Source organism: Halichoerus grypus, chromosome 7, assembly GCF_964656455.1.
Source record: "Halichoerus grypus chromosome 7, mHalGry1.hap1.1, whole genome shotgun sequence".
NCBI lineage: Eukaryota > Metazoa > Chordata > Mammalia > Carnivora > Phocidae > Halichoerus > Halichoerus grypus.
Window position 1 is genome coordinate 91,315,801 of NC_135718.1, and position 12,785 is coordinate 91,328,585.

Here is a 12,785-nt window from a genome sequence, read left to right on the forward strand (position 1 = left end):
GTTAAAAAAAAAATCTTTGGGACACCTGGGTAGCTCAGTCGTTAAGCATCTGCCTTTGGCTCAGGTCATGATCCCAGGGTCCTGGGATCAAGCCCTCCGTCGGGCTCTCCACTCTGCGGGAGTCTACTTCTCCCTCTGCCTGCTTCTCCCCCTGCTTGTACTCTCTCTCTGTCAAATAAATAAATAAAATCTTAAAAAATAAAAACAAGCAAACAGCTTTTTTTAAAAAATATTTTATTTATTTATTTGGCACACAGAGATTGAGAGGTAGAGAGCAAGCACAAGGAGGGACAGTGGGAGAGGGAGAAGCAGGCTCCCCGCTGAGCAAGGAGCCCGATGTGGGGCTCAACCCCAGGACCCTGGGACCATGACCCAAGCCAAAGGCAGCCACGTAACCAACTGAGCCATCCAGGCGCCCCTTATTCTTGTTTTCATATATACAATATCCTCTCTAACCTGTGACACTGTTCATTTTTTTAAAGTTTTCATCTGTTCTCTCCATTTTATTTCCTTTGAGCTTCTTTGGGGTTTGACTGACTGATGTGGTTTCCGTCTTTCCTATCTGAGGCTTTCTTAAATGAGGCAACAAGCAGCTCTGTGGCTAAAGGCAAGTCTTCAGGAGTGGTCAGTCCTCAGTGTAGGATGAAGAGGGCTTGGGCCATTTGCTGGGAGGCCTTTAATATGAGTATGTGGAGGTTTTATCTCCTGGACGAGTAGCCAGTTTCCCAGAGAGGAAGCAGGAGACCAGCCGCCACAGTTCTAGATGCTAGCTGCAGAAAGCAGGCTAAGGCTCTTGCCATTCAGGTGGTAAGATTTTCACTCAATCCTCATTTTCTACCTAATACCCCTTCCTTGAGTTGTGCCTGATCCACGTCCACATTTCCTCTAGCTCAGGTGCTCTAGGAAATAAGTGTCAGCCTCCCGCTTGGCAGAAAGGGCTTATAAACGTCGAAGTGTTTCTTCTATAGGCTTTCAGCCCAACCTCCCGTTGCCAGTCCAACCCTGAATGCTTGACATTAGAGGCACCTCCGTGCTTCCCATTCCCAAACCTTCCCAGGCAGGACTCAACATTGTTCCTGTAGACACTCAGCTTTCTGCTTTCTCTGGTGTAATAAGCCAGTTGCCACCCATCCACCTGCTTTTCAGCTTCTGGAACTTTCTGGATGTTGCATCTGCTGCTGCTTCCTCACCCATTCTGTGGCTGTGGGTTTCTGCCTTTAAGGATGAATTTCTGGGGGCATCTGGGTGGCTAGTCAGTTAAGGCTCTGACTTTGGCTCAGGTCATGATGTCAGGGTCCTGGGATCAAGTCCCATATCAGGCTCCCTGCTCAGTGGGAGTCTGCTTCTCCCTCTGCACCTCCCCCTGCTTATACTAGTGCTCTCTCTCCTTCTCTCTCAAATAAATAAAAAAATCTTTTAAAAAAACGGGTGGCTTAGTCGGTTAAGCATCTGCCTTCGACTCAGGTCATGATCTCAGGGTCCTGGGATAGAGTCTGGCATTGCGCTCCCTGCTAGTCAGGGAGCCTGCTTCTCCCTCTCCCTCTGCCCCTTCCCCGAGAAGTGTGCGCGTGCGCTCTCTCTCTCAAATAAAATCTTTAAAAACAAATAAAACCCATAAAAAAAGAATACCTTTCTGACATTTCAGTAATGTTCTAAGAAAAAGTGAAGTTAAACGTCTGATCCACTCTGATTAATCAAAAATATTTTCTGAATTTTTGACAAGTATGCATTCTAGTATAAAACTTAATATTGTTAATGTTTCTGTTAATATTAGCATGAATTTCTGTTAATCAGTGCTCCTGAACCCAAAGATCTAGTGAGTGAGTCTGTTACTCCCTACTACATTCACTTCATACCTACTAACAAAAACTCTACTCTGATGAAAAAAAATGGAATAATGGCTGAGTGCATGACAGATGCTTACTACACACTGAGTTAAAGAGGGAGTTCTAAAAGGAGCATTAGACTTAACCTAAGTTCTAACACATAATCTACAGAAATGTCTCTGTATGTGAGTTACTCTTTCATCTCCCATTCCTCCATGAGTCCTCTCTCTCTTTTTTTAAAGTTTTATTTTTTTTTTTAGTAATCTCTACACTCAACTCGGGACTCAAACTCACAATCCTGAGATCAAGAGTCACATGCTCATCCGACTGAGCCAGCCAGGCGCCCCTCTCATGAGTCCTCTTTATGTTAAAATACCCCACACAATTCATGAGGTAAGACTAAATCATTCATCAATTAACATGTCTTATAGTTTCTGAGTATCTCATTAATTAACATTAAGTACAAACATTTGAGTGGCATCGGGACTAAAGAAGAAATTTTCACAGTACCCTGAAAAAAAAATACTTTAAGTATGAAATGTTGGTAACGTACAGCTTCTGCAGAGGTGAATTCAAAACTAAAAATGTTCATACCCAGTCATCAGGGAAAAGCAAGTTAAAACCACAGTGGTATTCATGTCCCCTAAAATGACTAAACTAAAAAAAGACTGACAACAGTAAATGCCAGCAAGGATGTGGAGCAATGGGAATCTTCACACGCCGCTGGTGGGTATAAAACGGTGCAACTATACAGGAGAACAGCCTGGCAGTTTCTTATAAAATTAAAAACGTACCTTCCCTATGACCAGCGATTCCACCCCCAATTCTTTACCCAAGAGAAATGAGAACATATATCCACAGAAAGATTTCCCAGAAGTTCTATTCATCCCCTCCCCCATTCATGCTCGCTCTCTCTCAAATAAATAAAATCTTTTAAAAAATTTTTAAAAATTAAGGGCGCCTGGGTGGCTCAGGTGGTTAAGCAACTGCCTTCGGCTCAGGTCATGATCCTGGAGTCCCAGGATCCAGTCCCACATCGGGCTCCCTGGTCTGCGAGGAGTCTGCTTCTCCCTCTGACCCTCCCCCCCTCATGCTCTCTCTCTCTCTCGCAAATAAACAAAAAATTTTTTTTTTTTTAAATTAGAAGTTTTATTCATGATATCCCCAACCTGAACACAACCCAAATGTCTATCAACAGGTGAATGGATAAACAAATTGTGGTACAAAGAGTGGAATACCCCTCAGCAATGAAAAGAAATGAACTAATCATACATATAACAATATGGGTGATTCTGAAAAACAGTACACTGAGAAATTCTATTTATGTTAAATTCCAAAGCAGAGAAAACTCATCAATAGTAACAGGAAGCACTGGGATGCTTGGGCCTGGAGGTGGGAGGGACTGATTATAAAGAGACTTGGGAGGAAGATTTTGGCATGATGAAGATGTGCTACATCGTGACTGGGATAGTAGTTACATGAGTGTATACAGATGTCGAAACTCCTCAAATTACACACTTAAAATGGGTATATTACATTGCATGGAAATTGTACCTCAATAAAGATAAAAAAAATAGGAAGGGAGGTACGCCTGGGTGGTTCAGTTGGTTAAGGGTCTGACTCTTGATTTAGGCTCAGGTCATGATCTCAAGGTCATGAGATCGAGCCCCAAGTTGGGCTCCATGCTCAGTGTGGAGTCTGCTTGAGATTCTCTCTCTCCCTCGCCCTCTTCCCCTTCTCCCGCTTGCGTGCTCACACATTCTCTCTCTTTCAAAATAAATAAAAATCTTTTAAAATATAAAAAATGGGAAAGGAAAGAGAAGTATAAAACTCAGGATGATGGTTTTCTCAGGGGTGGGGGGAAAGCAGGAGATGGACCAAACAGGATCACAAAGATAGTTGTAACAAAACCGACAATAACTTAGTCTTTAGTTGCTTTAGTTGGGCATTAGGCTTACATATCTTCATTTTGTTATCGTTTGTTATAATGTTTTTGGTAACATGTAATATTCTTTACATATAAAATATTACCTGATAAAAATTAAGAAAAACATAAATTAATAAAAATGCATGGACTTCAGGGTCAGAAAACTAGGGTCTGGCTTTGAGTTCTAATGAATTCTATTCCTGGATAAGTCACTTCCTGGAATTTCTTAAAAATGATTCAGCCTAATTTATATTGGTTGTTAAGAGGAAGAGATGAAACAATATATATAAAGGTGTTCTGAAAATATAAAATACTCTGTAAATTACTTGAAGAGTTATAATGGTAGGCTGATTATAAAAGCAGTAATGAATAATATATAGAGAACATTAACAGAACAGTATTAGCAGGGCCAGCGATAGCATGGGGAGAAGGAGGAGAAAAAGCGGTGAGCATACTGAGTTCTTCCCTCCTGCCAGGTACTGTTCTGAACTTTTAACATGAAATGACTAGTTTAATCCTCATAAGAATCTCATAAGGTAAGTACTATTAGTGTCCACATTGGGGAGCTGAGGAAAGAGGCCCAGAGAAGTTAGGCAACTTGCCTAACATTACACAGTTTTACATGGTGGAGACAGGATTCAAACCAGACCAGTCTGGCTCTAGAAACAATGTCTCTAACCACTATACAAAAAATGGCAAGTTACATATTATAGAAGGAGCTTAAGACCAAGGAATTTGGAGTGAAAGAATAGGGAAAGTAAAGTCTAGATCGAACTACATGTCTGACGTTGTTAAAAATTAGGAATATGAGGTAAAACAAGAACAATATATTTAATACCAATCTTTAAAGGATTATTTTCGTACTTCTCTTTTTCTCACATTCTTACATTTCTATGCATCTATTCAGAAAATAACCAATCTGAGGAAACTAATTCTGAGAGAGTTGACATTCTTTTTTAAAAGATACTCTTTTACCAGACTTGGCAAGATTTCTCTCCCCAGAATTTACCTTCCCCATAAGATGGTTGTCAGTGAGATGTCTGCATTGGGAAAGTCTTGAATATACATACAACTTACTCAGCAGAAGAATGCTGCATTTAGTTCGAAACCAGAAGACCCAGGTTCTAGTTGTGAATCAAAGCACAAGCGAGTGACTTGCATGTGGTAGCTCAGTTTCCTCATCTGTACCACATACCTCACAGCAGAGGCCAAGCTAGAAGGCTAGAAGTAGTGCCGAGCCTGAGCCTCGCAGCAACCAGCACTCACGGTCAAACCAATGAGCCAATAACAGCACCGTTCCCAAAGACAGAGCCACACCCAAACCGGGTGGCTATTTTGTGAATTTCTCCCTCTTTAGATCTTTATAAAGCTCATTTTACTATGATTTCCAATATAAAAAGGACTGGAAAAGAAGAGTCAGCTGCTGTGGTATATAGTATAGAGGTTCCTCAAGGAATTAAAAAGAGATTTACCATATTATCCAATAATTCCACTCCTGGGTATTTACCCAAAGAAAACAAAAACACTAATTTGAAAAGATCTGCACTTCTATGTTTATTGCAGTATTATTTACAATAGCCAAAATATGGAAGCAGCCCAAGTGTCCATCAACAGATGAATAAAGATGTGGTACACACACACACACACACACACACACACACACACACACACACACACACAGGAATATTACTCAGCCATAAAAAGGAATGAAATCTTGCCCTTTGCAACAACATGGATGGACCTGGAAGGTATTATGCCAAGTAAAATAAGTCAGCCTGAGAAAGACAAACACCACAGGATGTCACTCACATGTAGAATCTAAAAAACAAAACAAATGAAGAAACAGAGAAAACACAGAATCAGACCTATAAATGCGGAGAATGAACTGATGGATGTCAGAGAAGAGGGAGTGGGGAGGATGGGCAAAATGGTTAGTTAAGGGGGGTGGGAGATACAAGAATGAAGAAGTCAAAAGAATAAAAAGTACGGCACAGGGAATATACAGGCAGTGATACCGTAATAGCATTGCATGATGAGGATGGCAGCTACACTTGTGGGGAGCCCAGCATAATGTACACACATGTCCAATCACTATGTTGTGCACTGAAACTAATGTAACATTGTCTATCAACTATACTAAAAAAAAAAAAAAATCAGAAACTTACTTGTAGGACATTTTTTTTTTTTAAGATTAGGGGTAAAAGGTAGGAAAAGAAGTTTGCATTTCAAAATGCAAAATATAGAATAAAATTTTATTTGGAGAAAAATCCAATTTCTTTTTTTTTTTTAATTTTTTTATTATTATGTTAATCCCCATACATTACATCATTAGTTTTAGATGAAAAATCCAATTTCTTAAAAAAAAAAAAAAAGAAAGAAAAGGAGAAGAAGAGACAGGAAGAACAGAGTATAGTAGGAGTGACTTAAGGCAAAATCCCAAATTCGCCTCATAGAAGAAAAGGGGCTAAAGATGTAGTGTGGGGGGCGGGTAGGGTGCTTTGTAAAAAGAAAAAGGCAGATTAAATTGATCGTCATCACCATCATTGTATCTCTTCGGGCAATTCAGGCAAAACACCTGATGGTGCATGTTTACTATCAGGGCTCTCAGGCCCAGGGATATGAAGCCTTAGAACATAAATCAGTACTAAAATCATACATCAGGAAAAACAAACACCCTGAAATGTATTTATTTAACTTTATTTTCTAAAGTTTTTATAATGAACATACATTAGTACTGTAAAAAAGAGTTTCTAAAAATCTTTGACCTTTTGGCATAAGACACAGAAGTGGTATAAAATGTATCATAAATGCTTTAGAAATGTATACATGCAAATTAAAGTACACCATAAGTCAGTTAACAAAAAAGGGAAGGAGAATAAATTGCCATAGATAAATTACCAAGAAACAGAGCTCTTAAATATCTAGATTTACAGCACAAATTTCTGGGAAAGTCCATACAATAATTGTTGGTTTTTAAACAGAAAAGGGTATCTGAACATACACCAAAACCAACTCTGTTTCAGAGCATTTTTGTACAATTTTGTCATATTCTGTTAGATATAAATATCTACTGAAAACACTGAAATAACTTTATGTTTTTATAAGAATTTAGATGTTATAATTCCTACTACTAGTTTTCTAAAAATAGGGTTACACAATATAAAAAGAATCTCACTTTGCAATTTGCCTGGTAGGAAAGGTATATGCAAAAAAAATGTAAGTGCACAAATAGTCCTTGTAACACTTGTAAAATTTAAGAGGCAGGCGTCTCTTATGTCCTTCTCTAAGATAAAAACATACCCGGCTCTTTGGCTGTGGCTCCTCCTTCCCTCGGGTCCTCAGAAACTATTAACTGTGTAAAGCATTTCCTTCCCAGAGGCTTTTCTACAGCTGCTACCTAAAAAGTTAAAACAAAACAAAACCACTTTGGGGGAAATTTGTGTTAAATCAGAAAACTTAAAATACTTTGAGAAAGGTTTCATTATTTCCTAAAACAGTCCATGCAACAGAAATATGACTCTTAACATTTTTTCCCAAAAATATTTCCAAGGAGACAGTCTCTTACCTTATGTTTGGATAAAAGAGGACTGTAGAAAAAAAGAGAAAAAAAAAGATTTTTAAAAAATTACAGCAGCTATATTCTTCCAAACAAATGTCACTGAAATGGCTGTAAAAATAAAATATAGCTTCTCTGGATTCTAATATTAGCACAGAACATTTCCAGTGCTACCACTGGTTCACACAGTTCAAAGGGCAGCTCTCTCATGTGTTAGCTCCTTAGCTAGCCAATTACTACTGAAAACACCCAAAGAAGCTGTAAATGCTGAGACCCAGAAAAAAAAATGTTAACATTTTGCTAATAATGTAAAGAGTATTTCACACACATTTTTAAAATTTCAGTTTATGTCTTTATAGTCTGAAATAGGTTATGATGGAAGATAATTTTATTGGCATTATCCATGGAAACAGGTAACAAAAAAGAGAATTTTAAAATATTATATGTTTTAGGGAATATCAAAGATAACAGAATGTCCACAGAAAAGGTATGCACAAAAATATTTATAGCTATTTTATTCATAATACTCAAAAACCAGAAACAATCTGAATGTCTATTAACAATATCATGGACAAGTAAATTGCTACACAGTCCTACAGTGAATCCACAGAAATAAAACCGAGCAAATTACCATTACATGCAACAACATGTAACACAGACAGCATAATGATGGGCAAAAGCAGTTAATACAGAAATCTCCATTCTGTATGATTAGGTTTATAAGAATTACAGAATAGGCAAATATACTGTTATAGAACTTAGACAGTGGTTATTTTGGGGAGTAGGTGCTGACTTGGCACATGCATGAGGGAGCATTCTGAGGGGCTGGACTGCTCTGTGTCTTGGTCAGAGTCGTAATTACATAGACATATATGTGTATATAAAACCTTCACTGAGCTTCTGCACTTTAATGTTTGTAAGAATTAAAAATTATTTTTTATAATAAAAAATTTAGGAGTAATAATTTTTGGGGGGATTATCCAAATTTGAAGCATAAAAATGCCTTGCCGATATTATATTAAATAAATATTTGTTGTCAAATAATTAAAACATCTGCAACACATTAAAAAATGATTAATTCCATGGGAAAGGCAGAGAAAGTGTCTATACTGAGTATTTTGAAAGAACACAATCTCCTTTATCTATTGTAAAAGATTCCATTATTTTAAAACTCCATGAAGTTGAAAGTTAATCTATTTAACATGCTAAGAAATTAGGTTATAATGCAGAGTCCCTAAAAACACTGTTTCCAAGGTTCAAATCAAAATCAGAAAACTGTGAGAGCTGAATGACCATCATTTCTGAATCTACAAAGATTCTTCAAAGGCTGGTCTCCAAAATAATCAGACCCTAAAGCAACTCTCCACTACGTGGGTCTGTTTCATTACTGACAAGTAGAGTTTTAGTTTGCTCTTTGTGATTCTGGTGGAAAAGGAGAAAAAGTTATCCAGAGGATGGAATCTTGAAGCGTCTGTATCGAAGATTCGATACAGAAATCTAGTTTAAATATCACTAGTTTAAACACTGTAATTTTCCCTCACCTTCAGAATTCTGAATCTTAGAATAATGAGTTCAAAAAATATATTTAAGTGCTTTATTATTACTATGATTTAGTTTTAAAAATCCCAATCTTTGATACAAATCAAGCAATTTAAAATTATCTGGTAAATGTAGCTTTACTTCTGCAGTATTTTGGTTAAATATTGTACTGTTTCTGCTTCCCACTGTTAGACAAATCTTACAGATGTGTTTTCACTATAACATACGAACACTGGCAAACAACTACGATAAAAAAATCCTAATACACAACTCTTTTCCATTTCCATCACCTAATCTCTTAACCAAAGAGAGATCAAAATTAAAAGTTATAATTTAAAATTTCTGATTAGAAGGTGCTTTGAATGAACGTAAAGTTGAACTTATACTGAGTTCTCAGAAACTATGATAAAAGCTAATCAGATAAAAGCTAATCATTTTATGTTTTAATTTCTCCAACTGAAAACATTAACAAATAAAAAATGGATCAAGAATTTCAAATATTCAGTGCTACAATGCTTCTTCAATACTCTATTTCAACTCATTCTACACAAATACTGATGTACTTACTCTTGGTGTGTTGTGCAAAACTTAGTGAGCCGTTCAAAATCTTCACCATTAAATCCTTTTTCTGAATTCCTTAGAGATGTAACTGTATGTGGTTGTACAGTTTTCCATTTTGTTTCTAAATTTAAAATATTTGTTAATTACTGGCTATTACAAAACATATTTAGGGGGGCAAAAGTAGTTAACGGGCACCACCAATCAAGATCCCCATGCAAAATTATCTTATACAACCCAAGTTAACATAGTTAGCAAAAGCTAAGTGACTACTTTTCAATATGAGTAAATATTATTCCAGAGACTAAATTTTAGCCAGTGGGGCATGCCAAAGGATCAGAAGAAATGCAAACAGCGTTCTTTTCTTGGCATTGATACAAAGAGCAAAATACAGAGAGAAATTTTCTCACAATGACACAGACTCGCGGTAAAATTGCTACTTTCTATGCAACATTAACTTAACTGTTGAAACATCTATTTCCTGACTTACAAAACCAGGTCAAATATGTTAAATTTCTAGATAGGAATGTTTTAGATTACTGATAATTGCACATCCTATGTGAGTCTGTACTTACCCCACTCTTCTTGAATGGCAGAGAGATTTGCGAGCAATTTCTCATGATACAGTCGTTCAAGCTGAATGAATTTCATTGCTTTCTCATCTGAATAGAAAAATTGAGGAAAATAGAAATCCATACTCTTTACATTTAGCCTCATATTTGAAGAATGTCTTCTCGAAACTGGGAAATTTGCAGCTTACCAAAAAAAATGAAAGGACTCTAAATACTTTTAAATTAGGGTTTCTTGGTTTGGAGTTTTAATGGAGCATGTGATGCCATAGCTACTCGGGTTCCGTTCTATCAGCAAACAGAAACTAAAAGAGGGTTTTAGGGGTGCCTGGGTGGCTCAGATGGTTAAGCGTCTGCCTTCAGCTCAGGTCATGATCCCAGGGTCCTGGGATCAAGCCCCACATCGGGCTCCTGGCTCAGCGAGGAGCCTGCTTCTTCCTCTCCCTCTGCCTCTCTCCCTGCTCATGCTTTCTCTCTCTCTCTCTCTCTCTGTATCTCTGTGTCTCAAATGAATAAATAAAATCTTAAAAAAATAATAAATAAATAAAAGAGGGTTTTAATGCTCAAGGAATGCCTGCTTGCCAGTGTATCTCTAGCAGAACCAATTAAAAGTAATTTAATTGGAAACAGGACCCACATGGAATCCTGGAATCTAAATGTTTTCCATTTTTTTCCCTTCTCCTTAAATCACTTTCTGTCAAGCAACTACATTACCCTCTATTCAAGTGTGTGTTCCTGATTTCGACTCACCTTGACTCTTTTCTTTTTTTCTCACTGAATGCTTTTCTCCCACAAGACCAAAGGCTTGCAAGCCAAAACAAGCACAGAGCACAACATTACATGGATCTTTTGTAAAAACTTAATTAACTGGCCAGAGTCATTTTCGTAATTATGTGATTCCACTCTTTTGTAGATTTTCCTATAAACTTCTGCCTTCTCCATCTGTATCACACATTCAGCATCATATGAGGTCATGGTCAATTGTCCAACTGTCTACCTTCCTTTGGGCCATGTTCTAAATGTTGACCCAGAAAGAGGGGAAGAGAAAAAATGCTGGTTAGTGTTTTGCCCTTCCCATGATCACTTGGACGCTCAGCTCTCTCTCTCATCTGTAGTCTTCAAAATACGCCGGGGATCATAAACTAGGCCAGGGAGAAGTGGGGGCAATTCCATTTTCCTCTGCCCATGACATAAAGTATACCAAAGTTTCTCAAACTTCACTGAACATAAAAATGATCTGAAAAGCTTGCTAAAAATGCACATTCCTGGGTCTGATCTCTAGAAACTCTGATTCTGAGGCATGGGTGTGCACACTATGAAGGGCCCCCTCCCCCGCCCCCCCCCCCCCCCGGGATATGGATGGTCTGTACTACACTACACTGTGCTCATTATTTGGTTAGAAAAAGAGTTCTAGCTTCCCTTCCACCAGAATTAGATCTCCTACGTACTTAGTCATGAGCTGCCATTGTCTGAGATGGTTACCACAGTCGATTTGACAGGGTTCAGGATAATAACTGTGTTTCCCTCAATCTGCTTGGAGATGTAGAACAAAGTCAACAAGGTGAGGACAGAGTCGAAATCACACAAATGGGGAAACAGATGGTTAGGGCACATTCTTTCTAGAGAGTCTATATGGAGCCATCCCTGGAAAAGAGAAGCGATTTTTACAAAGGGCAATTGGAAAACTGAGGGAAGAAATGTTTCCTGTATAAAAGCTAATATGCAGTTTCACTTGACAGCATTTGTTCTGTTTATTACAAGTGAAGAATTCAGTCTTACTTTTGCAGCTGAAAGCTAGAATAAGATGGTCATGAGATTTACTATGTGTAATATGCTCCCCAGGCTCTAATATATGAATATCACTTGACTTGTACTTCTGTTTTAATTCAAAAGAAAGAAAACCCAATGGATTTTTAAATTATATTTTTCAGCAATGTGCTTTTTTCTGCCCTCCTAAACATACAAATATTTAGATTGTGGTAAAATTGGGGCTTCTTCATGGAAGGCCAAATTTGGGTGGTTCTAGAGAATTTTCTGGAGTGGCAGAAACTGTCTACACCTTGCTTTCTGAGGTGGTTACATGGGTGCACACAGCTGTTAAAACCCATTGAAAACAACAGATATATATATATATATATATATGTATATATTTTTATTGTATGTGAACCTCAACTTTAAAAAATGGGCAGTAGAGAACTTATGAATTTCTTCCTGTAATTAAGAAAAGGATACAGTCCTCCTCCTGGAAATAGGACTCTGCTATCTGTTAAAAACAAACAAACAAACAAAAACCAGGAAATTAGATTAACATTTGGATGAAACGGCAAATTTGGAACAAATCAAGACCTCGACGCTAAGTCTTTGATATCAGACCAAGAAAACTCTGAACTACACTCACCAGTTGAGAAGAAATCTGACTGTAGGCCCAGGACACATTTCTGAAGTCACTGATCGCAAGCAAAGCAAACAGAGACATTCTTTGGTTTTATAACAACCCCTCTCTCCCTATTCTATTCTAAATCAAAGCCAACTTCACTGATTCATTAGAGTTTAGAAGTAAGAACTCTAGAGAATGAAGAAAATACTATGAGGGCCTATAACAAGTGTAACACGGGTGAAAGAATGACTTGTGTTTTAAATCAAAAAGTTAAAATGTGTCAAGTCACATGAGACTCATTCGTATTTTACCAAGTACCTCATGGGACACTGACTTTTGGTTCCCTTTCGATATTTCAGAAAATGCAGGGCCAAGTGCTAAGAGTTGAGCAATGATACTTGGAATACATACAAAGTGCTGCACAGGATAAAGG

The 12,785-nt window shown here is 37.6% G+C and overlaps 1 protein-coding gene across 2 annotated transcripts in view; it reads right to left on the bottom strand.

Moving 5' to 3' along the window:
- CNST (consortin, connexin sorting protein) overlaps window positions 1-12,785 on the bottom strand; it is a 112,843-nt gene that overhangs the window by 22,881 nt on the left and 77,177 nt on the right. For both annotated transcript variants that reach the window (XM_036110980.2, XM_036110981.2), the window contains 5 exons: window positions 12,208-12,238; window positions 9,982-10,068; window positions 9,416-9,530; window positions 7,319-7,340; window positions 7,054-7,150 (listed from right to left, as the gene is read on the bottom strand). In XM_036110980.2, the coding sequence (XP_035966873.1) occupies window positions 7,054-7,150; window positions 7,319-7,340; window positions 9,416-9,530; window positions 9,982-10,068; window positions 12,208-12,238 (352 nt within the window). The remainder of the gene's footprint in view (window positions 1-7,053; window positions 7,151-7,318; window positions 7,341-9,415; window positions 9,531-9,981; window positions 10,069-12,207; window positions 12,239-12,785) is intronic.